This window comes from Pempheris klunzingeri, chromosome 24 (genome assembly GCF_042242105.1).
Source record: "Pempheris klunzingeri isolate RE-2024b chromosome 24, fPemKlu1.hap1, whole genome shotgun sequence".
Classification (NCBI taxonomy): Eukaryota; Metazoa; Chordata; class Actinopteri; order Acropomatiformes; family Pempheridae; genus Pempheris; species Pempheris klunzingeri.
Genome location: NC_092035.1, coordinates 7,876,247 through 7,901,782, shown reverse-complemented (window position 1 = coordinate 7,901,782; position 25,536 = coordinate 7,876,247). Strand labels below are relative to the sequence as shown.

Below are 25,536 nucleotides of genomic sequence, written 5' to 3'. Positions count from 1 at the left end.
GAAATTTCCTGGAAAGAACCATGTAATCTGGAGTAAATTAATTTAAAAAAGATGCTCAGTTGTAGCAATTCCTATTCCACCGAGCTGCTAGTGTCACCTAGCAGTGTTTCATCAATGCTTTTTGGCTTACTACTCCTTCAGATGAAGCAGTATGTGCTTGTGACTCACAGGTTATGCAGCTGCAGGTTCACATGGCCAATAGTGTATGGTGGCTAATGTTGGGTAAACTTTAAACTACAGTGTACTACATGTGCAAAAGGGACATGCAGTGCAGCTCTCTTCAGTTGCTCTTTCCAGGAAACTATCACAGAAACTGTTTAAGATTATGAGCCAAACAAGGGCAAACCAAACGTTAATGTAACTGTGCTAGAAGGGACAAAGAAAACAAAATAGCCCTGCAGTAATAAGTGTATCAACAGAGCATGAATCCTTCTAGGTGTTACAAAATGCACCTCAGAAAAATGTGCTTTAGTACCAGCATTAGAATTGCAATTAATTGTCTAAAAATTTACTTCGAAGGATTTATAGTGATTTTCATAATTACTGCAAAAGCTTTGAAATGTAATTTTTTCTTTGTTTTCAGTTATTTCATTTTCACTGCATAAAACAAGTGAAAATGAAAGGTGAAATCATATCTTCAGCTGAGTAGAAATTTAATTAAAAGTATTATTTTCTTCTTGCTGGAGACAATTCAAGTAGTTCTCTGCTGTCTCGCACTGAAAACGGCATCACACACCCAGGCATGAGAAATATTAGTTCAATATGTTAGCGTCATTGCCAGCTTCACACATCAGAATAAATCGTGAATAAACAGAACAAGTGTAACCTGTGAATATTAAAATGTGTGAAGCTGACAGCACCTAAACTGTGAGCTGTTCCAAGATTTAGTGTGAACGTTTCAAATAAAAGGGAAAACATCAAAGGAAACCATGAGACATAAACAGCAGTGTCAACCCGATGTTAATGCTTCTTTTCTTTCCACACAATACAGTTGATGCCTTAAACTTCTCACAAACAAAGCGTGTTAAACACACCGTCACGCCTGTTTAGTATCCTCATGCTGCACTGCTCGGTTTACCCGTCACGACAGTCTCCCGCTGGTGTGTTACGATCTGCGAAGTCCTCTGCTCGGTGACACTGAAACCCAGGTTCTGGAAAACTCCCTGGCTCTCGGCCCATGACTGCTGGAAGTTTCTCAGCAGTTCCTCGGTGGAGGCCTCAGGGGGCACGGCGACAGTCGGAACTGTGCCTCTCACCACATCGGCGTAGGATGGAGGGCTACCACGGGTCAGAGAGCTCCCAGAATGCACCTCACTCCTCATGTCGCTTGTCATGTTTCCGAAGTCGTCAATGCAGCAGAATTGCTCAGTGACTGCTGTCGTCCTAGAGTGACCCACCGGCTCAGAATAGGCAGATTCTGGTTCTCTTCTTTCTATTTGTTCTCTTAGCTCTCGGGCTGCCTGAGAACTATGCTCTCCTGTCTCAAACACATCCTTTATTGCTTTAACGTTGAATGAGGGGATTTCTTCAGTCTTTGGGGTATGTGGGTCAGGTTCTGCATCCTCCGTGTCGCTCCCCAGCCTCTCTGCAATGACAATAGGCTCTTTTCTAGTGTAGGCTGTTGGTTGTGGTGACTCAAATCTGTTTACCAGCTTCGACAGGTCAACTCTTGGGAGATCTTCTTTCAGAATGTCTATAGTCACAGCCTCTGGGCCTTCCTCGGCATCAGCCACCAAACGTTCTGGGATATCGATGGGCTCCTTCCGACTATATGCCCTGCTCAGTTCAGCTTTCTGCGCATCCTCGAAAAAAGTCTTTTTGTCCATCACAGTCATCATGGAGTCCACCATTTCCGTGACATCCACCAGTCCTTGCTCATTTCTCTCTATAGGTGTCCCTCTGTCGCTGAATGGGGACGAATGCTCTCTTTCAGTTACAAAATACTCCGGCACTGGCATCGGAGGAGGAGGGGTCATGCCGCGAGAAAGCTTGGAGGTGGTGTCCCTCAGTTTCATCAGCTTCTCGGAGCGGCTCAGGGTGGGAGAGGGCGTGGCCCGACTGAAGGTAGATGTGGGTGTGTATGACTTGCGGGGAGGAGGTGGAGGTGTCCCGACTGATTTGTAGGGTGGAGGAGAAGGGGTCACTCTGAGGGGCGAGTCTATCTTCCTCGACTCAATACTAATAAAAGTGGGTGATGGAGTGCGAATGCTAGCTAACGGGGAGGACACTGCCATGCCCTCACTCAGCTCCTGATGCACCTTCCTTTCTTGAATGCACTTTTTCTCCTCCACCTTTTCACTTTTGGACGAGCCGATACTAATCTTTGATATCTTTGTAGTTGCCCCATTGAAAACGTTCTTATCTGGCTTTGGAGGCACCAGTGGTGGAGCTGGAGGTTCCTCTTTTTCATTTTCTTTCTTTGCCACAGCTGTCAAGTTTTCCTCTAAAAATGTGAACTTTGCTTGAAGAATCTTTTTCACATAGACTATCATCTCTTTCAACTTTTTCTTACTTTGTTGTTTAGCAATTTCACTTAAATTCTTTTTCTCCTCCAAGCCCATCACCCAGTCAGGGAATTCACATATAATCATCTTGACAGCGTTGGAGTCTATTTTGCTGGGTGTGCCTTCGAGCTCATTTGTTTGAGCGAGCAGCTTCTGCAGAACATTGCATTTCTCAAATGCTGTGATTTCTTCTGCGCTGGCCTCCTCTTTATGGCTCATGTTGCTGCCTGTCCCTTTCACAGGCCCACTCTTTGACTTTATCTGCATTTTATTTGTTTCTGCTGCCTGTACTTTTATTTGCTGTTTATGCATCTGAGCGGCCTCTTGCTTCTGAAGGCTTTGCTGCACCACACTCTCAGTCACAACCACCTCTTCGTGTCTTTGAATTTGCTCTGTCTGCATGCTCTGCTGACTGCGGGAGACAGACACATGGCCTTGTCCTTGATGAGTTACTGCCGATGATATCTTAGCCATCTTAGGCATCAAAACAGTAACTGATGGCGACAGCTTTACTTCACTCTTTTGCCCCTGCTTCCCCTTTTTCCTGAGAACCTCCACTTCTACCTCCTTTGGTGGGGTCATCTGACTTTTCTTCTCCTTTACTGTCTTTTCTGTTTTCATCTCAGTTCTCACTGACGTCAGTTGGTTGCTTTCCTGATTCACTGTTTCGCTTTCCTGTGACACACCAGTTTTCTCTTGCTGTAAATGCATTTCACTTTTCATTGCCTGTGTTTGCCCCAAACTGTCACATTTCTCCTCTCTCTTCTCTGTTGGCATCTTAAAGGTTTTCACCTTGAAACTTGGAGTTACCTTCGGAATTTTAGTGGGCTGAGAGGGACTCATTTTCCCCTCGTGTGTCAGAGGAACATTAATATTCTTTACATCTTCAGCTTTCAATGTGACCGCGGTGTGGCTTTGAAGATTTACATTTTCCTGGACAGCACTCTGTGTGGCCGTGATAGACCTGGTGTTGGATTTCTTAATAAACTGCTGCTGCTCCGTGACTGAGGAAGTGACCACATCTGAGCGTGACTGGACGTCAATATTTGAGGCCTCGTGATGAGACTGAGAAACAGAAATGGTCTGATTCTTGGGTGTGGTTTGACTCTTTTTAACAACATCAGCTGAGGCAAGTATTTTTTCTGAAGAGTGCCCGCTGGAAACATGCTTTTTATCTAAGGACACATTTGAAGACCCAGTGGCTGATTTCTTATTCACCACTGAGATCAAGGGCTTGCTCAAAGGGATCTGGGAAGGAATTTTCTTGACAGGTGAGTCTTGTGCCGATATTCCTTCTTTAGAAACTGTCTTGCTTTCTTCCGTCTTTGCTTTTGTCTCTTCTGTGGCCACTTCTTTCTCAGTATTCTGTCCTGCAGACAGCTCAGCACTAGCAGCAGAGGAGGGCACACCAACTGGTGGAGAAGTGGGAGTGGTGACATTACTACTCTCCATTTCCTCTTTCTCCATCATTTGTTGGCGGTACCTTTCTTCTGCAAGCATGAGAGGGGTTTTAAATTTGCGAGCATAAGGTCTAGACTTTGATGCTGGAGTGGGCTCAGGTGGTGGAGGCAGTTTTAGCGGAGGGACAAACACTTTTTTAGGTGGCTGTGGGCTTTCTTTTTGCATTGGTTTCACAGCAGGGATGCTTGGTATTTTTGTTGTTGACACTGCTGTTAATTCAGACTGGATCTGCTTGTGTGTTTCAATCTGTTGGGTTGCTTCCTTTTTCACCCCCTGAACTTTAGCATCTTCTTTACAGTCTGTTGTTTTTTGATCAGGGGGGAGCTGTGGTGGAGTTGGAGGTGGAGGTGGTGGAGGAGTTTGCTGCTTTTTCTGCCATTTGGGTTTAGCTTGTATGGGCTGTTTCTGTGCCTCTGGTTGCTTGGGCACTTTGAATAAAGGCTTGCCAATGGGTTTCACCAGCTTTGCATGTGGAGGCTGCGGCATTGCATTGAGCTCTTGCTGTGAGGGAGGCGGAGGGAGAAAGTCTTGTCCGCCCACAGAGGGAGGAGGCGGAGGAGGTGGTGGAGGAGGATAAAATTCTGGCTCAGACTTTATGCATTCCATGGGAGGTGGAGGTGGTGGAGGTGGGAGGTCACTGTCCTGCCTCATGATAGAAGGCCGGGATGTGGGGGATGCTGGGCTCTCTAGCACTGGAGATGGCGGTGGAGGGAGGGAGAGCTCCGACTCTGAGGGTGGAGGTGGTGAGGAGGGAGGAGGGGGGAAGTGAATCTCTGGCTTCACCTTTTTGATCACATTTTTCCCTCTTGTGTCAAAGTTACGGTTATCACTCTTCATATTTTTGATGCTCTGCTTTTGTGTGAGAGCCTTATTCTCTGTTTGCTTTTGAGATGTTGACACTTGCTCTGATACGGTTACATTCTGCTTGTGCATGACAGATTTCTCCATCACTGTAGTCTGCACCTGTTTGATTGTTTTCTGCTTGTTTGAAATATTCATCTGTGACGTGTTTTGCACCTCTTTCATTTTAGCCTCTGTTTGATCATTATTAGTCATTTGTTTGTTCTTTATCATGACAGGCTTAGGAGCTTGTATTTTCTGCGGGGGCGGCACTTTCTGTTTCTGTTCTTTTATGCTCTTCTGTTGTGAGGCCCCAGCAGTATTATCTGTTTTGGCTACAGTAACAGAGAGGCCCTCTTGGGTTATTACCTGTGTATTCACCGATTTGCTTTCGTTGTGCCTCTGTGTGTGCTTCTGTGACTCACCACTCTGAGACAGGTTTTTCACAGCGGGGGCTGGATTGACTGCAACGCTCTCACTCTTGGCTTCATGTAAGCATTCATGCTCTGCTTGCTTGACAGTTAATGGATTTTTCATGGGCACTTTTGCTTTCTTGGACGGATACATACGCTTTGTATTTGAATACTGTTTTCTTTGCATTAGACACTTTATTGCCCCTTGCACGTCCCCTTTAACCACTTCTTCCTTTTCCACCTGCATTGAGTCTTGCCCTTCATAAAGAGATTTAATGGATGTTTTCACGTCGCCTTCGATGCTCCCCCTGCGATTCATTCTTGGAGGATCTGTTGGCTCTAACAAGAGCTGGATAGTGGCTTTAACGTCCCCTTGCTCGCTCACTTGATGCTGGCAAATCCTTTTCTCGCTCGACGCCTCGTGTAAATTTTGCATTGCAGTCTGGATATCTCCTTTGACAATCTCCTGTTTTTCAACCTCCTTCACAGCTTGCTTTGCCTCCTCCAGGGACTTCAGGGTCCCTTTGATATCACCTGGCACTAAATCCTCAACAGTTGCTTCCGTATTGCTGGTTGCAGATTTCTCCAGTGACTCGAGAGCACCTCTGATGTCTCCCCTGATGATTTCAGGCTTTTCTATTTCTTTGGCTTGATGCTGGGCCTCCTCCAGAGACCTCAAAGTAGTTGGAATATCCCCCTTCACCACCTCCTCTTTTTCTATTACCACTTTCTGATTGATGGCTTGGGTGAGTGAATCCAGGGCTGCACTAAGGTCACCTTTAACAATATCCTTTTTTTCTAGGTTTCTATAGGTAACATTAGGCTCCATCATGAAGACTTTAACGGTGCTGTGTACATCACCAGGAAGTATATCGTCCTCTGCCACTGTGCGACCAATCTGCTGCTGATTCTTCCGGAGCAACATTTTGGTCTCTTCAACGTCACCACCTATAATATGCTCTTTTTCCGCCTTTTCCTGGGGTTCATCTGGTTCGTACTGAAGCTGCTTCAGGTATTCCAAGGCTCCCGACTCAATGCATGTGGAGTAAAAACTGACATTGCCCCTTTCTGTGTCTCCGACCTTTATCTTTTTTGAGTCTTCACCTCCTGAGTTGGAGAGAAGACGATGAAGGGTTTTGTTTACGTTACCGTGAACGATGTCCTCTTTCTCCATGCTGGCCCTCTCCCCTTTATTCAGAAGGGAGTAGACTGTCATCCTCACATCTCCCATCTCATCCTCTTGAATCAGAATGCCTCGCTTGGAGGAGCCCTCATTCTTGAGCAGATTGTTTATGGCCTCTTGAATGTCACCGCGGATAATTTCTTCTTTCTCAACATTGATTCCCTGTTCCTGGTTGAACAGTTGCTTCACTGTGGTGTTAATATTCCCTCGCTCCTCCTTGTCAATAGTGATCCCCCTCTCAGTTGTCTCCCTGCGGTTCAGAAGGTTCATCATTATGTTGCTCAGATCCCCTCTGATAATCTCTTCTTTTTGGATTTGTGGAGCCTCCTGGCTCATGAGTTTATACTTTGCCATGCGGACATCACCGATCTCATCTGCCTCAATAAGGATACCCTGTGAGTCTACCATTTTCTGACAGTAAAGCTCCTCAAGTGTCTCTTTAATGCTTTTACCTAATATTTCTTTCTTTTCCACTGTGTTCTCGTTGAATTCATGGAATGGTGTAGTTTCAAATAGCCATGTTGTCGTCTTGACATCGGCCTGTGGGATTTCCTCCTTTGTGACAACAAGCTCTGTGCCATCAGTCTCTTTGATACTGTCAAGGGACTGCTTTTCAAAGAGCCACACAGACTGTTTGACATCCCCTTTCATTACCTCCTCTTTTGTCACTCTCTCCATGCCATCATACTCTGCGCCTTCACCACGGATCTCATCAATTGTGCGTGTTTCAAACATCCATGTGGCAGATCTGACATCGCCTTTTTGGATTTCACTCACGCTAACAGTTCTGATGTACTTTTGAGACATCTCATCAGTCTCAAATCGCTGCTTGTTTGTCTTCACATCACCGCCTTGGATATCTGCAACTGTTTTCGACCTTACTTTTATTTCCTCTGTAATTTCATCCAAAGGTTGCGTTTCAAACTTCCACCTTGCAGAGCTAACGTCTCCTTTGTTAATGCCTTCCTCAGTCACTGCTCTGATGACATAGACCTCCTCAGAATCCCTAATTGAATCCAGAGGCTTTGTCTCAAAAAGCCATCGGGCTCCCACCACATCTCCTCTCATGATTTCTTCTTTGGTAAGGGTGGTTACTTCATGGTAATGGCCCTCTTTGTCACGGATGGCATACAGCGGCTGATTTTCAAACATCATGGTGTAATTTTTCACATCTCCCTTCTCTATTTCATCTCTAAAGACACTTGTGACTTTAGAAATATCAGTCTCAGTGGACTCCTCTTTGATTTGATCCAGAGAATATGTTTCAAATGTGAAGCGGCCTTTGTCAACGTCACCCCCTTGAACATCAGTTACAGTGCGAATTTCCTTCGCCTCGTCATGGATGGCATCGATCGGCTGATTCTCAAACATCCAGGTACAGTTGACCACATTTCCCCTCTGGATGTCCTCGGCCTGCTGCGTCTTCAGCCTCTGCATGGTTTCCTCAGAGGTGGACGTCATAATGTCAGAGGAGCGATTCTCAAAGATGTACTTCATCCTGGAAACATCACCTGAATGGATGTCGATTTCTGTAACCCTCCTGAAAGAACCGCTGTCCTCACCTGTGATATTTTCAAGGTTCTCGGTTTCAAAGAGGAAGCGCGCCAGCCGCACATCCTTTCCTTGGATGTCCTCTTGCTTTACAGTGCACATTTTCAGAATGGTCTCAGACTCAGACTCTGTGTGATCACGTATGTTGTCCAGTGTCTGAGTCTCAAAGAGCCATGTGCACGTTTTGACGTCACCTTTTTGCACTTCCTTGACATCAGTGTCGCTTTTTTCCACCTTTTCATACAGAACATCCATTGGTTGAGTCTCAAATAGCCACCTACAAGTCTTAACATCTCCTTTCTCAATTTCAATACCTTCCTTAGTTTTATGGTCTTCATCCTCAGAATTATTGAAATATTTAATGGCATCAAGCTGTTGAGTTTCAAACAACCACTTGGCTGTTTTGACATCCCCTGACTCAATCTCCTGTTTGGATATACCTTTTATGATCTGAAACTTATTGATGCTTTCATCAAACTCATCAATAGGACGTGTTTCAAACATCCACCTGCAGCTGCGCACGTCTCCCTTCACAATCTCCTCACGCCTCACGGTCTTCACCTCATGGTAATGGCCAGAGCTGTCTTGCATAGCATACATAGGGGTAGATTCAAAAATAACTCTGTTGGACTTGACAGATCCACTTGTGACACCTTCAACTTGAATTTTCTGTGTTCCTTCACACTTACTTAAGTCCATACTTTCAAATCTTTCTTTATAGTTTGTCACATCTCCTTTATCAAGAGCTTCAACATTCACAGTTCTTGTAATCTCCTTCTTCTCCTCCCTTATATTCTCCAGAGGCTGGCTTTCAAAGACCCACTTTTGATGCCTCACATCACCCTTTTCCTCTTCAGACGCAATCATTTTCTTCAGTTTTCCAACTTCGAGCAGTTCTTTCAGATTTTCCATTGGTACCGTTTCAAACAGATGTTTTGCTGATTGGACATCACCACCCACAATCTCCTCTGAAGGTAAAGGTCTGGCATTGGTGTTGTCTTTCAGAGTGTCCATGGGCTGAGTCTCAAATACCAGACAGTGCCTCCTCACATCGGCACCAATTATCTCTTCCCTTTGCTTGCTGGAACTCTCCCATTCCTCATCCTTAATGGTGTCGAGAGTCTTTGTCTCAAAAAGCCATCTACCTTTGTTCACACCACACTGAACGTTGTCCTCCATGGAAATACCACATATCAGTTTTACCTTCGCAGGGTCTTTGCTTATCATATCCAGAGGCTGGGTTTCAAACATCCAGCGTGATGTCTTCACGTCTCCTTTCTCAGTCTCCTCCCTGCGGATGGTGGTGATCTCCAGCATCTCTCCTGAATCCCCCCTGATGACACACATGGGCTGGGTCTCAAACATGCGAGTGGTTGTCTTCACATCCCCTTTAATCTCTTCGAGTTCAGACTTCAGGTTGAGAAAGTGGCTCTCCTCAATGGTCTCTGTTTTACCCAGGGAATCCAGATGCTGGGTCTCAAACAGATATCTAGCCGTTTTCACATCTCCGCCGGTGATATCTTTGGTGATGACGACATCTGTCTCCTGCTCGTCCTCTTGGTAGATCTTATTCAGATAATCGAGCGGCTGCGTCTCAAAAAGCCATGTTGCAGTGCGGACGTCTCCTCTCGCGAGGTCTGACGATTTTTGGGACTGCTCAGTCGAATCTGCAGTCTCTGTCCCCAAAGCATCCATCGGCTGAGTCTCAAACATCCAAGCTGTGTATCTAACATCTTTCCCAGCAATGATTTCCTGCTGGGCGATACTCCTCACCTCGTTTTCATCTGGGGTTTCATCTTTGATTGTATCCAGTGGCTTGTTTTCGAACATCCAGCGCCTGGACTGCACTTCGCCTCTCAGGATCTCATCCCATTCCAGGTCCTCTCCATCAGGGCTCGAACACTTACTCGGGCTGTTCTCTTCATTTTCAAACAAATAGCACGCCTGCTGGACATCTCCCACCATTTCCGTGCTTTCCAAGTCCTTCTTTTCTGCTTCGGTGAGTTGACTTAAGAAGTCCTCTTCCAGGTTCTTGCGGACCCCAGGATGAATGTGCTTATAGAGGCGCTTCAGTTCAGCCATACTCTTGTGTTTAAAGTACTGCTCCTTAGTAACAGTGTGCTTTTGTTGGGAGGCTGACTCCTGATGCTGGGAAGAGATGGACTCAGGGATTTCCTGAAATACCTGAAGTAGGTCTGAGGGTGGGGGAGGGAAATTATCTGTCATTTCATAAACCACTGACGCTCCTGATGAGCCAGTGGCAGTCTTTAAGGTGGAGGAGGTGCCATGGCTTGTCACGGCTGAGGTTTTGGAAGATTGGTTTACTGGTGTCCACTGAAACTGGTTGAAATCCACATCAACCTATGATTAGTAAGTGGTTTGGTTAAGGAGAGAGGGATAGTGGAGGCTGTGTTGAAGTCTTTTTTGTCATGAAAAGCACAGAAAAGGGCAGCAAGGAATAAGACTAATTTAGAAAATGAAGTGTAATCCTTCCAGCTAAATTAATAATTATCATAAATGTTAAATCTCTTATCTGTGCAGTGTTGTCAAATTTACTTTGCAAAGCTAGAAGAAAAAGCACCAAAAAACAAACCTGATTTGGATGTAATGCACAAATACAGTCGCATCTCCAGTCTGTCGAACCTACACATTTTCAGTTATGCACATTCCTAATTAGTGACTTGATTGAAATATTCATTGAAGATCATTTTAACTACAGACAGTAATGTGAGTTCTTGTTTTAGTCTGGGGATTCCTTCTAACACTGAAAAAAAGTTTTAGACATTGGCTGTGTAATAACATGAGGTCTTTCATCCAATCCAATTTATTCTTTATCAGCTCATGGCATGCACAATTTCCTTTTGATGATTTCATGATGGAACCTCATCTTCATACTGATACTTCATATAAAACCCAAACTATCATCTATTTAGATAAACAGACAGCATCATTACCTTAATTTCCTTGGCTGGTGCAGCTTCCTCAATCGTTTTTTCATACTGCTGCTTCAAAGCCAGAGTGGAAACCTTTGGTAGGTCCTCTCCTCCGACGAGCATAACTGAATTAGACACAAGAAGAAGGCTGCCTCATTAAGTCATTCGCAGTGTGGGAGCTCAGGGGGATTGGAAAGAGAAATAAATCATTTCATTAAAAACCTGAGTAGTTTTCATTTTCTGAAACCATGCAGCGGTGATTGCCCAATTTCCACTTTCCAATATTTTACCTTCCTGACTTTGCCCTGATTAGATTTGCTGCTATGCACTGAATAGAAAATCATCTGCAGTCATTTTCATAGCTCATCCCTTATTCAGCAGGAGTGGGAACAATCATTAATATACAGGACACAAGCAGTGCTGTGATAAAAACGTGCAAATTACAATATAAAAGGCATGAGCAGAATAACCTGTTTCATTGTAATGGTTCCCATAACTGGCGGCCACATTGTTATGGTGGACTCTTTCATCATGGATCACCTGTGAAAAGATGGTGGCAAATCATTAGTCTAGTGGCAGCTCCACTGCAGCTTCCAACTGTTTTCAATCAGTGAGAAGTTAAAGGCTTAGCATGAGGCTAATTTTCTATATAGGGCACAAAAAGTGCAACAGAAACTTCTGAAATAACCAAAGAACTCAGACTGGGTTTATAAGCAGCCTGTCAGTGGTAATATGCTCCCATACAGCTGGTGACAAATGGTGAGTGTAACAGTCAGTACCTCTTGTTGATTGTGAAAGAGGGTTGTGGTGGGGACGACCTCTCTGGCACTGCTTTTCACTGTCACCTCTGAGGAGCTTGACATCTCCTGTCAAACACAGAGAAATGAGAATGAGTAATTTCCTCTTACATCGACAACACATGCACACACACACAGAGCGCACATACAGAGCTGCACATACAAAGACAGACACACACATGCCGCGGTTTTATCTCCTCAAGACTGTGCGCTGTAAGAGACAGCAGAACAGTAAGTAATCTTTATGTTGTAGAGCTTAATAAAATCCCTCTGTGGCCGGTTACAAGTGTTTTCCCATTACAGAGCTGCTTCCTGGGGAACTACTAAGTTAAACTTTCGCTAAAGGAGGATTTCAGTGCTGGAGAGAAAAAGCAATAGATTGCAAAAACTGTACAAAACTGCATCAGCCATTTCCTCCAGTGAGATTCATGCAATTTGAACGAGATGAAAGAGGAATATTATACTTGAGCTCGTATCTTCTGCTGTTAACATGAAAGATACATGGAGGGTGGGGATGCTTGGTACTTCTGAAACCACTTATGTCAGAATAATAACATCTTTCCTGATGTATAACCAGATTTAAAACAGAGCGTGGATATTACACCTGTGACGAAAACTTGAGTGGAAAGTGGTTCGCTGTTGCAGCACAGAAGCAATAGCAGAGACAACTCGATCAAACAGGCACTCCCCTCACGAACCGCTATGTAAAATTTAGCATTCAGCAAGGTCCTTGTGTGCTCAATGAATCCACTCTGCTTCCCGCCTGAATGAGCAGATGGGGAGAATGAATGGAGGGGCGGACATGACCTTACTTCACTGAGATCTGGCCCTGTCCCAGGCTGCTAACGTGTTCAGGCATTTTCCTCACGCACTGGATGACAGTCACAGAGACGAACAAGGTTCAAGGTGCCCTCTCTGATTTGACCTAATAGCCATAGAAGCCAATTTTTTCCAATAAAGAGCTACAGTAGAATGTAGATCATTTAGCGAAATGTTTCTCACTTTACTCAAAGTAAGTCCAAGTTCTATTGACTTTAAATAGGAAGAAAAATGCCCCTTTCGTCTACTATCCTCACGATCTCTGACAATTCATTGACATTCATGTGGAGCCCTTGCATATTCAGTGCTGATAATATTATCACATACATAATCTAGCCTCAGGTTTTTTCCATACTGTGGCTTTATGAGAAAGCTGTTGACTGTGTCTGTAGATTTCTATGAGCTTGAAAATGCCTATAATAGACTCTTCCTCTTAAAGGAATGGTCTGACATTTTGGGGAATACATTCATTCGCTTTCCTTGTGAGAGTTAAGTGTTTGGTACTACTCACATGTCTGTGCACAAGCATGAAGCTGGAGTTAACAGAAAATTAGCTTAACTCAACACTGGATGCAGGAGCAACAACTAACTAGCAATTTTAAAAAAATCCACCTTCTAAAACCTCCTATAGCTGCAGTACCGTCACTGTGCCCCGGAGAAATAGTTCCAGCACACAACTGTCTATTAAAACACAGCATGACATTTTTACATTTCAGGTTTTATATGGATTGAACAAACAAGATATGATGTGTTAATTAATGAGCTTTAGACTTCCTGTTTTATTTTTGTTTGTTTTTTACCTTTGAACAGAGCCACACGTGCTATTTCCCCTTGCTTACAGTCTTTAAACTAGCTGTCTCCTGGCTCTTCACTGCATGAATGAGTTTATATTTGTTGATCTGACCTTTGGAAGAAACCTACATTAAAGTTGTATTTCTGGATGAAACTGTAGAGTAAGAAATCATCATCATATTGAGACCAAAAAAATGTGCTGGGTGAAATATCATCCATCAGGTTTATCTAAAAGGTTTGAAATACGGTTAACGATGTTCGTACTGTAACCTGCAGGTCTTTGAAAACATCACTTTGTCTAATAGCCTAATTGGAACATAGCAGAGATCTTAGCTTAGCTTCCACAGAATCGCGATGCCTTATTTATGGTCTAACTCTTGGCAAGAACACTTAAAAACCCAAAATGGGGTGAGGGTTAAACTAACAAACTATTCCTTTAACATTTCATGAAAATATAGAAAAGCCACAGCCCCTTCCAGCTGCCATCACATGCATTCATCTGCCTTGTGGTATAGAAATATGCACCATCATTGCAGAAGGGTTTTTAGCAGAAAGTGGTTGAGCACTGATGATTACATTCTCACCTGGACAGATCTCTGCTCAAAGTGATACTGGGTGACGGTGGACTGAGAGGACGACGAGGAAAACTCCTGGTTCTCAAACTGTCTCTTCACACTGGCCAGGCCACCAGGCAGCGAGCAAGCCTCCGACTCATCCATCATCTATCAGCAGAAAACAGACAGCATAGAATAATTTCTTTTTAATTTAATTTCAATACATTTTAAATGAAACACACTGTAAACAGTTTTTGTGAGATTTAGAGGTTGGATTTGACCTTGGTGAACCAGTCTCTGCTCTCTTTGACCGTGAGTGTCTTGTACTTTCACTTATGCTAATATAAAAGTGAATAAAAAGGCAGTATGCTAATGGTTTTAGAGCCATCAGTGTTCTTTTAAGCATACAATGAATGCTGTAATTAAAAAAAATAACTTTGGAGACAAGAAGGTAAGGTCATGCACTGTAGCCAATACCTTTAACAATACTGGGAGACAAGCTGTAAATCAAATGCAAACAGGACAAAGCTCCATCTGAGTGATACAACCAGCTGAAAAGGCAAAAAACCTACATTAAAGTAACTGAATCATTTTTAGTCTTTATTTCTGGCAGAAATTTCTGAGAAAGCAAAAATGGCAGCCACCCAATTTTAATGGATTTACGTTTTCTGCATTTATTCTGAAACAAGGAGCGAGACGTCAATAGAAGATGTAGCCTCTGAGATTAGCCAGTTTACAGTAATGGAACAAAAAAAAGCTTTTCAATACATTTTATTGAACTACAGAATTATTCCTTAAAACAAAAAAAAGAAGAGGAGGAGGAGAGAGGAAAACTTTCTATATCAGCATGGAGAAGGCAGTCCTCACCCTATGAGAGATGGGCAAGAATGCATCAGATTATATGATACAATAATCTATTTTTGAGTTTGTCAATTACTTTCCTAATAAAACATTTATATGTGAGCTGCGGCATATATGGCAATATACTGTATATGAGAGTTTCCACGCTTGAAGCTATTGATGCGTGTGTGTGTTGATGTGTGTGTGAGTGTATCCGTCACCTTTCCCTTTTAATGCAAATGGAGGGCTGAATGCCTTTTGCACGTTATTGTAGAAGAGTTTAGGCCAGTGACATTTTATGGCAGGGCTCCATGTTATCAATAATTTACTACTTCACAGTATAATAGCTCCATTGCTATGACATGAAAACAGCTCTCTCTCATTTAAAATGACGAAAATGCAGATGAGCATGCAGTTGCGCAGGTGAATGCAGCGTGTGTTGGTATAGTAATTAATAACTGGACTGAATGGTGTCCATCAAGAGCTCTGCTAGCTCTTAACGCCTTGTCACTTGTGCGTGGACATGCAGACAACAGCTGCAGAGGTACAGAGGAAAAACAAGATTCCTGTGCTGATTCTCTGTGGCAACTCCCCCCCCCCGCTCCACACACACAGAGACAGACACACGCAAACATCCACATTCAGCTGTCAGTAGCCAACACATGAGGTTGAGGCGGTTGCCACACAGGCAATCACTGAAGTGAAGTGCAGCCAGTGAGCCCCGTTTGAGGCTGCTGTTTGGGGACGGTTATGCTAATCTATCAGTATTATCAAACTATCGATAGAAGAGTATGAAGGGTTTATTGAGTTTGTCCCATGGTTGTTATCTGAAGGATAATTGTGTGTTATGGCCATTTAGACAAAGCAACAAGCCACTTGAGTCAGCGCTTTACTGTGACACCCAGCTAAAAAAGCACTCTGTTTCATGGTAACAACACCTCTCATCTGCTCTGAAATGGCTGTAAAGCTCGGCCTCAAGTGGTTTGTCACTATGCAGACCTGTGACCAGCGAACAGTTAATGCACTCACTGAAAAACCCCACTCATACTACAGAAATTAAGCAGTGCTGCACAGTAGAGAACAACACTCAGTTATTACTATCATTACTGTTAATCAGTTTTTGATTATTTTAAGTCTCTTTCTCAAGATTATCTATTATTATTTTTTAATGAAATGTACCAGTATTATGATCAGCCAGCCTCCTGAGCCTTATCACATCCAGTAAGCCTGGAGCACTTCTGTCTGGTCATGTACAAAGACTCCAGAAGGTGGCAGGTCGGCCTCTGTAGACACACCACAGCATGGCCTCATGAACGACCTGCAGGACATTAATCATTTATCCAGCCAACAGAGTCAAGAACTGGACATGAAGCTGGATTACTGCATTTAACTGAAGCAGCCATTTGCATGAGAGATTTTTTTGGTACACATTTATTTTTCCTCATTTGATTGAATTATTTCTAAGATAAAAAGATAATTTAACAGCCTACTTAATGAGTACCTGTTGCTGGTTGCTTCAGTCATATCACACTAGGCTGGAGCTGCTGTCAGGAACACAAAAGGTTGAAAAATAGCAGGTTGCTGCTGCTCGTTTGAGTGGAGAGCTCTGGTAAAGTAACTTTCTTATGCATCTTGATTCCTTTCTCTTCCCCTCCCTGCTTGGACGTGGCTACAGTCTCTCTCCCTCCACGTGAGCCTGATAAAACAGCGCCACAAACATCTGTTTTTTCCTCTAATGTTACACCTCCGACAGCTTAGTCTGTCACAGTGGTGAGTCAGCGGTGATAAATCAGGTGCAGCGGATATTTGTAGAAATTCCCTCCTCCTGTATTCTGCAGCTCTGAACAGGAACGCCTTAAAATACATCTTACATGAGACCAAATGTGAAAGTTTCAGATATTTACCTGCACAAAACCTTTCAGTCTACAATAACATCCTCATGCTCGTAAGTGATATTTCCATTAAGTTGTTATGTGCTGCAGCTGTAGGGATGAACAGACATTTTCCAGGAGCTTTATTTCAAATATTGAGCTGACTTACTGCACCAGCCTTGGCTGACTAACTGCTTGCACATTTGAATTATTGGGTTTTTAAAGCGCATGCAGGCTCTTCAAAGCCACTGAGGCTTTTTGGTCCTTGGTAATGACTTGGTTATCTTCAGAAATGTTTTTTTACTTTTAATCAAAGGATGAATCATGTGTGAAGGCCTGCCGATGTGCTCGCTGTGTGGCTTCATTTGAATTTTTCCCCAAAACACATGTTTTTTTTGTCTACACACGCAGTTAAAATGACTCTGATGTTCTGATTGGTGGGTTTTTGCACTGCCTCTTTGTAACCAGATTTACTATGTGTGCGTGTGTGTGTCTGTGTGTTGTCTATATGTATACTCATTAGGCCAGAGCAATATTTTCACATTGACCATGACCATTCAATATTAGAATAACACCCACAGCTTATCCAGATGAAGGGCTTAACGCATAAGCGTTTCATATGTAAACGACAGGTTTTCACTTAACTAAACAAAATACTGCATAATTTAATCTAAAGTACAAAATGAAATTATTTTGTATATCTTTCAGTGCATGGAACAAATCCACTTTCCTTCTTTCAGACTGACATATCATCTAGATTGAAAATTAAGGGGTAAAATACCAGATGTTTGTATAAAGTAGCATGAAACAGAAACACTCAAGTGAAATATACTGATAAAGTGATCTATATTGAATGTACTGAAGTACAGTACTTGAGTAAAAGTTATTATTAGTATCCATCAGTGGGAAAACCTTCAGCATGCCGCAGGTTTACTGAAATGGCTCCAATTGATGAAATCAGGATATGCTGAGAAATTAATGATGCAATGCTGCAACAGCAGCCCTGTGTGAAATGACTGATGATTCCTCCTGACTCCATTCATACTCTAAAGGTTTTCCCATCCTATACCTAGCTTTATGACACTTTGACAAATAATCCCACTGCCCCAGCAGAGCCCTGTGGCACCCATCCCCCCTTTTCCTGTTCACCAAAGTAGCCCACAAGCAGGGCAGTGCTCAGCGACGGCAGATTTATACCTTAGGGAGAATTAAGTGGGAGAAATTTGGTCATAAACATCAGCAACGTCATAGTGTCAATTTAAAAATGGAATGCAGACATTTCTCAGTCTGTGACAGTCTGCCGTCTCCGTGGCTGCCTGCGTATCCTGGCTGACATCTCTCCTTACATCCGTGTGGAAGTATCGTCTTACCGCAGCAGAGGAGGAACTGCTCGTCTCTTTCTTGGACACGGCGGCCTGATACATTGCCAGGCGCTCTTTCACTGACACCGGCTCGCCCTCCTGGTCCTCGATGCTCGGGGCCCTGTCCTTTGGATGTCCTGACCTGGATTTACCTGCACTGCCTGCAGCTACACACACACACACACAAACACACACAAACACATTAAACATATATATCTACATACCCATATATATGTATACACAGACAAAATGGAGGTCTTTTGGGGCTAAAATATATACAATAAACTTTACTTTTTTATCTTTTTGTGTTCATAACTCATAGTAATCATAATAGTTTTAGATTGTACATGTATATTTGAACCTAGGTTTGGCCAGAGGTAAACAATCTGTACCAAATATTGACACGAAACCGAAGTGGAATACTCATCAATCACAAAACCCTAGTTTATGATACTTCACATTGCTCAGCACATCCCTGTGGATAGCCAATTAGAGAAGACCACTGATTCTACATTTGACTTTTCTGTGCTACAAAGCATCATTAGGCAACAGAGAGAGCTCCATTAAGGCTCAGCATACGCCCACACTGGACCTTTAGCTCTTCGTATGTTCTCTATCTCCAGGCAACAACACCGTGGGATGAAAGAGGACCCTAAATAGAAATTATTCTCTCTCATTATGTGCTCATGCTGTGACCTTTTGACAGTTTGTGGTGTTTTCACACTAGGCACCTACATATTTTCTCCACATGGATGCATGCTGGCTCAAAGCAGAGGTCAAGATGAGCTCTACTTCAAAACTGATTGATGTACATTTGAAAGGTCTGACAGCAGCTGGCTCTTAAATGCATATGGATCTGGTGAAGGTCCCCTTGGTGCAGTGGTAGTATTGAGATTAGCAACAGATTCAGTGCTTAGTGATGTAGGGCATACTGTGCATGCTTGGCTGTGCAAAGTAAGCTACCTCAACGCTTCTCTCAGGCCACTTCTAGTATATTTATGACTACTCTGGCTTCATAAAGCCCACGCCTGGTGTCCATATCATCAAAATGAAGAAATGTATCACCCACTGGTTTGGTATTTGTATCTGGTAGATAAAACTACATGCTTTCTCACATAAATCCAGTCTAAATGTCTGGTGACACTGGTTTTGAAAACAGTGAAAGTTTCCTACTGCATTCATGCAGACTGAATGGGTGATTTGTTCATGTGATTGAAATAAATCTGCACAAATGTTGATTTTCTTCATAGTGTAATCTTTAGTATCGCAGGTAACACAGTCTTATCTGGGTGATTGGATGCTTCTTTCTGAAATGCACCTTGGGATGTGCTCCTCCTGCTACACACCTCTTGACAGTGCTGACCTTTGAGGTAACAGAGAGCCAGAGGGTCCGAAATAGTAGCGTATTAGCTTCGTTGCATGATCTGATTTTATCAGCTGCTCCACAAAACAATAAAGGCTTATGTAGACAGTTATGAGACAGGAGTATCATCATGATACACAAACAGTTGCAGAAAAATAACTAGCACTACCATGTTCCTGGGTAGATAGTGTGTTGGTGGCTTGCTCCCTGGCTGTGGTTGTTCACCAACTAGCCCAGCAAATAGTCCCTCAGCCACCGAGCTTCAATAGCCAAATATTTTGAAACAATGCCACTTTCTGGTGTTAGTGGGCCTTCATACAGATGCCATGTGACTAGTGCATGCTGTCCTCATATCGCCAATTTTAGCTTTCTGCTACGTCCGGCATGCTAGTGTAACCAATAACCCGTCAGGGAGAGAAATAGCCTGCCCGAGACAGCAGCATCTGAAAATAAACAGGGTTTTTACCCCCAACATCCTATAAATATGGGTTAGAAATCCTACACCTGAGGCTGCGGCGTAACCTAATACCAGCTTGATGACAGAAACACAAGGGTAATGCCCTCATTTATCATCCGAGATAAATGTTCACGTCACAGTCCGGAGCTGGAGAGGCAGAGACATGGGGGTTTTGATGCTTTTGAGCGATGACAACGACGCTTTGGATATCTCTGGCCTCTGAGAAGGGTATGTCGTATGCAAAGCTGCCATAGCATGGAAGTGAGGTAACCAGGGCTCCCGGGAGGTGGAGAGAGGGGGAGGCTGACTGGAGAAAAAAATAAACCCTGCCTTTTTATAAACCGGCTCTGTCTGCAGCGTCATGTTCCCCTGTGACAGGGAGATTTATGGGGTGGGAGTGTGTGTAAGAGAGGAATAAAAGGAAAGAAAGAAAACAAAGTAGAGGCAGAATTGAAAGACTTCTAATGAGATAGAATATTCTCAAAGATTTGAAATTCGTTTCACCATCTCCCTGTGCCGCCACTAATTAGTACTGGCACCAACGGGTGTTTAATTAGCATTAATAATAGCGCTCAAACACTGTTTCATTGCTTAAGATGCCTGAACATAATGCAGGCCAAGCCTCTGTTTACAGTGAGATGTTGATATCGGGGGGGAAAAAAACCTTTATCTCAGCGTAAACTTATAACCTGTGTCATTTCTGCTTTTGATGGAAAGAATATCAGACTGCTTAGAGGCATATGTAGCAGCAGACTATTATTGTCTACTTTTATTAGCTTCTTATCCCTTCAGTGCCACAGCAGTGGCACATGTGATGGCACCAGGCGGCGGTAATGAAAGTGAGAGAGGCCGGGAAAAGTCATTGGGGGAGGCCATGCTGCTGCCAGTGTGCACAACTCAGTGCCTATATCAAATGGAGCTGAGGGCCATTGACCTGACTGTTACCGCCTCCTCAATGGTGCCTGCGTTAAAGCGATCAGGGACGAGGTGCTGCACCAATAGCTACCCAGAAGTGAGGAGGTGAAGGACAGCGTGGGTTGTTAGGCCAAGAGACGATAGAGGAGATTGTGACCAGGAAAGAGAGAGAAAAAAGAACAAGAGAGTCATTTCAGAGTGTAAGGTTGCAAGAGAAGGCAGCACGGCTGCGTAGCTCAAAGCTAAATCAAAGCCCATAGATCTGTGTCAAGCAGAGGCCGTCCGCTAATCACAGAGGTGTCACCCCTTTCTTTGCCCTCTCCCCATAACAGAAGCCTTAAGCAACCCAATTTTCTGTTCATTACTTACTGACCAAAGCTTTTGGCTGGCGAGGTTTGACAGAAGAGCCAAATCGAGCTACACTAATTGAAATGTCAGCCATGGAGGGCGATTTTTTCCTTACAGACGAAAGCAAAACAGGCACAATAATTGAGCTGTCAAATCTATCAAAATAACTTCTTTACATGGAGACTGCATTGCCCTCCGGTGCTTCCTTTATGCTAGACTAAGCACTTTGTCTCCGATTTGCTATGCTTTCAGAATATTCCGGATCAGATTGCTGCTGGTTATATCTGGTGGAAGGAAACAGGAAGGGCCCATGCATGTTTTATGACAAAGCACAAATCCTGGTGGAATCACTGAAACGCACTCTCGTATCACGTCTCATTCTTTATGACGCTCCAGCACCTGATGTTCCAACACAACACAGCTTCACGTCATCTCATTTCTCATTTTACACAAGATGGTTCATGTCTGCGCAGCCGAGGCACATCAAACCAATTCATTATAGGCTAAAATGCCATCTACCTTTTCCAATCAGTCTCCTTCCACTTATGCGTCCGTGGAAAATCACTTTAAAAGAGCTGTGCTGACAGTGGGGCTTATGTTGATACAAGAGTCAGCCTTGACATGCTGATAGTCTACATACATCGCTTACCTTCTTTCGGTGTTGCTCTGTACGCCAAACAACAATAGAATCCAACAGAACAGAAAAACGGCCTTGGATCTCCAGAAAATGAATTGGGTTTAGTTGCCAACCCAACACAGAAAGCAAATCCTGGGCAGAGGCAGACAGTGGGGCTTGGAGACCAGCTCCAGCAGTGTACACCACAGCTCAGTGAGGCCCAGGCATCCAGTGACAGCTGATTTTATTTTAGAAGTCCCCCTTGGTAAAAAATAGGATGGACTTGTGGGAGAGGGTAGGTGGATGTGGGTTGGCTTTTTTTAGTATCGAGTATCAAGGTACCCAACATGCCCTTAGCCTTATGTCACAGTAGTCTTATGGACACAGACGCTCCACACTGTGAGCTGGAAAACAGACACTTAGCACATCCTTCATTTACGCAGCCGAGAGCACGGAGACATTTTGCATTTAAAATCACAGCCTGTAAATAGCATGGTAAATATCATGGCATTTCATGACTCAGCATGCACAGTAAAGACAGATTTCATACACGCTGCTTCATAGACAACATACAAACAAACAAACACTGGGGAAAGTGAGTTTGTTAACCACAAAACACAAAGATATGATGCAGACCTAACCTAAAATACACCTAACAAGACATCTAAATCTCATTTGTTTAATCAGCGCACAAACAGAAATGTCTCTTTATGCTAAGCTAAGATAATCTTCTCATCTGACTCAGGGAAACAAATCACCATATTTTGCCAAATGTCAAACTAGTCTTTTAAAAAAAATGGCTGGTAAAGAAATTGACTTGCACAGGTCCTGCTAATATACCTTTTCCCGATGTAGCCCTGCCTCTCTATGTGCATTATTGATCATTCATTCATGTGCTCAGCATCACTTATAACAACAGGGAATGGATATGTTACCACTACTGCCAGATCAATGCTTCTTCTCAAACATTCTGTTTTCAGAGGAACACTTTGATAGCAGTTCAGTGTGTTAAAAACCTGCTGCTGCATAGGTCTCAGATACATACTCACAATGCCCCTCTTGACTTAAATATGGCCTGTAAAAGCTGTTCAACGTTTGGATTCTTTCAGTACGGTGAATGATTTAAAACTTTCTGCCAAGAGGAGTGGAGTGCACCTTTCTGGGCGAAACCTTTGCTCCCCCTTGAGCACTTTACGCCTGCCATCAATGATGCCTTTTAACCCTTTTCAAAGACAGCTCCCCAGATAGCCAGTAAGGCACTGCAACCAATGCAAGTGAGGAAATTCAGTGAGGTGCCTGCTGTGAAGAGGCCCAAGAGAACTGAGCAGGAAACCTTTGACGATCAAGACACCCCCAAAGAGGTAGAAATCATCTTGCCACTCTTTTTTTTCTGACTTTCTATCCGTCTTCCTCCTTTTCTTCTTCCTTTTCCTTCTATCTTGAACATTGCCCTGTAGCAATGGCAAAGGTCCACTTTTTTTGACCTTGTGTTTATCTGCCTGGGGCCTTTCATTCACTGTTTTTCAACCTACATCCCTCTTGACAACACAAAAGAGAATCTTACACAACCCTAAGGAATCATTTATTTCTATTTTCTCCACATTATTTTCTGTGATCATGACTGTTTACCAGCCTCACACATGAGACACAAGGTGTTCTCTGGGAGCCAACCCCATGGGGTGCTGTCGGCAGCACATCGACGAGGGAAAAGTGTGGTTATCAGGCTTGTGGGGAAGCTGCACTCTGCTGATAATCCCACTGAAATTGCACATGGATTTCCTGTTTCTAAAGTGGAAAATAAACACACTCCTGTAGAATACCTAATGAAGGGGCCTGAGAATATCCCCAATCCGAAGTCCAGAGTGAGTTCACATTCAAGTGAGTTTTAAACAGACATAACTTTTGATAAGTATGGTGCTGAATGAGATCAGTATCTCTAATTTGTTCAAAGACGTTGTCAATGAAGAGTTTTCTGGGTGGGTTAGGGATGTGCTAATCAATGCTAATGATTTGTCTGTGAGAACACAATGTCAAGACTTTCTCAATCCCCAAAAATTTCATCTTCAGCTCGTCAGGGTTGGAGAACGGTGCTGCGTTTGAGTAGACAAGGTTATAGGATATTTAATTCTCAGGCTAAAAAAGAACACAGCAGTGTTGTGACTTTATTGTGAATGTTATATAAGTACCTTATTAAGGTTTCTTGTGGTCTTTTCCAGTCTAATTTTCTGAAACATAATTGCTGAGTTGGCCTGAATAAAAGAAAATATTTGCAACAGCAGCACCTGTCCCTGTGTTGCATTACTGTACATTAAGAACATTGCTAAGATAGCAAGTTTCTTAATACGTGTTCATGGTGTGTCTTAGAGTTAGTCAGCACTACGAAAGCAGCAAAACCCTTAAGTGTATTAAGTTGAGCAAGAGTGTGTTTTATTGTTCATGAATTCCACTTTTCATTTACAAGGATTGTGTTTGTTGTTCTTTTAAACGGTACATAGTCTCACTTTAAAGATTAAATGTATGTAGCATAAAAGTACAGACAGAATAAACAGAAAAGACATCTCTGAAATTGCCTGAGTAAACAGTGTCATTAGTCCACCATTAGTCAAGGTGAAACCAAAGATATTCATAAAGTAATCATGATAAGGCGCACTCAGATTATAGGAATTTGTTTACTCTGCAAGGTTGAGAAACATTATGTTTAAATGTCAAAGATTTCAGAGAATAACTACTTTCCACACATACTAGGCTAAACCTATGCAGTGTATTGACATAATGTTGATTCACCACAGACCGTGAACCGTGAATCAATGCACAATATGATCAATTCTTAATTTTCAATTTCCAAAACTCAATCATGTCTTTAGGGATAATTTGTGTCCCATAATAGCCATTTAGGGAATCACATCTGAAAGAAGATAGGAAAGGAATCTTTGTTTTTCCTGAGGATAATATTATAAAGACATCATCATTTAGCATGTAAATCTGGGAGGAGAATAATTTAAAAAAACAAAACCCTGGCAAATCCAGTTCCAATTGGCAGCATTTTTCCATTCCAAAATTCTCCTGGGCTTGTGTCTGACAAGCTTAGTCAGCCACAACCTAATTTAAATATATAAATAGCATAACATAACTTTTACATAATAAAATAAAAAGCATTCTTGTTTAACTCCCACCATTGTGTGTGCCACAAAGGTAACCATAGTTTCATAGTGGTGATTCTGGTTTAATATGAGAGTAAGTAAGTAAACAAGGATGCTTGTTTAGAAAGAGCAGCAGCATGGAGATTTAGAGGTGAGCTTTTGTATCTGTTTAAAGCACGGTTACTCTGCCACCGCGCTTTATTTAAAAGTTGCGGCTTTGTCGAGAACAGCTCCTGGAGCCCCCCTGACACCACTGTCAGTCATTTGACCTGGCAGATTATTCTGAGTTTGCATGACAACCTGTCAGCAAAGACAAAGACCATTGCTCAGTCAGGACAGCAGGAACATAGAAGATCGCCTAGAAGCTCTGATTTTAAACACGCCACGGAGATTTAGAGACACGCAGGTTGACACGAAAGCCTGACTGATCTGAGGTGGAGATGAAGAGGCTCTCAGTCTGCATGTGTGAATATGTAAAGTGTGAGCATGCATGGGTGAGTTTATGTGTGCGTGCATGCGTGTGTTTAACACCTTTACCACTTTGAGGCATGTCAGCACCTCCATCACTTTAGATTCCCATTCTCTACAATCACCAGCTGTTTGTCTCTTTTTGTCCATTTGCAGTGGCTGACAGGTAACAACGTGTATTGTCCTCTGCTTTCTGCTCTGCACTTTTTGGAGCATTTTGACAAAACTTTTGATATAGTTTTACAAAATTCAAGTTTTTCTGGGGGTGTTTTTTTCACTTCCACAAAAGCAAAACTCACTCAATGATCAT

At 43.0% G+C, this 25,536-nt stretch overlaps 1 protein-coding gene across 1 annotated transcript in view; it reads right to left on the bottom strand.

Moving 5' to 3' along the window:
• Positions 1 to 25,536, bottom strand: part of xirp2a (xin actin binding repeat containing 2a) — a 44,316-nt gene that overhangs the window by 422 nt on the left and 18,358 nt on the right. Inside the window, exons 3-8 of the mRNA XM_070855451.1 lie at positions 17,929 to 18,086; positions 13,878 to 14,015; positions 11,665 to 11,751; positions 11,356 to 11,425; positions 10,907 to 11,010; positions 1,079 to 10,313 (exon numbers count right to left, since the gene is read on the bottom strand). Of these exons, the coding sequence (XP_070711552.1) occupies positions 1,079 to 10,313; positions 10,907 to 11,010; positions 11,356 to 11,425; positions 11,665 to 11,751; positions 13,878 to 14,015; positions 17,929 to 18,086 (9,792 nt within the window). The remainder of the gene's footprint in view (positions 1 to 1,078; positions 10,314 to 10,906; positions 11,011 to 11,355; positions 11,426 to 11,664; positions 11,752 to 13,877; positions 14,016 to 17,928; positions 18,087 to 25,536) is intronic.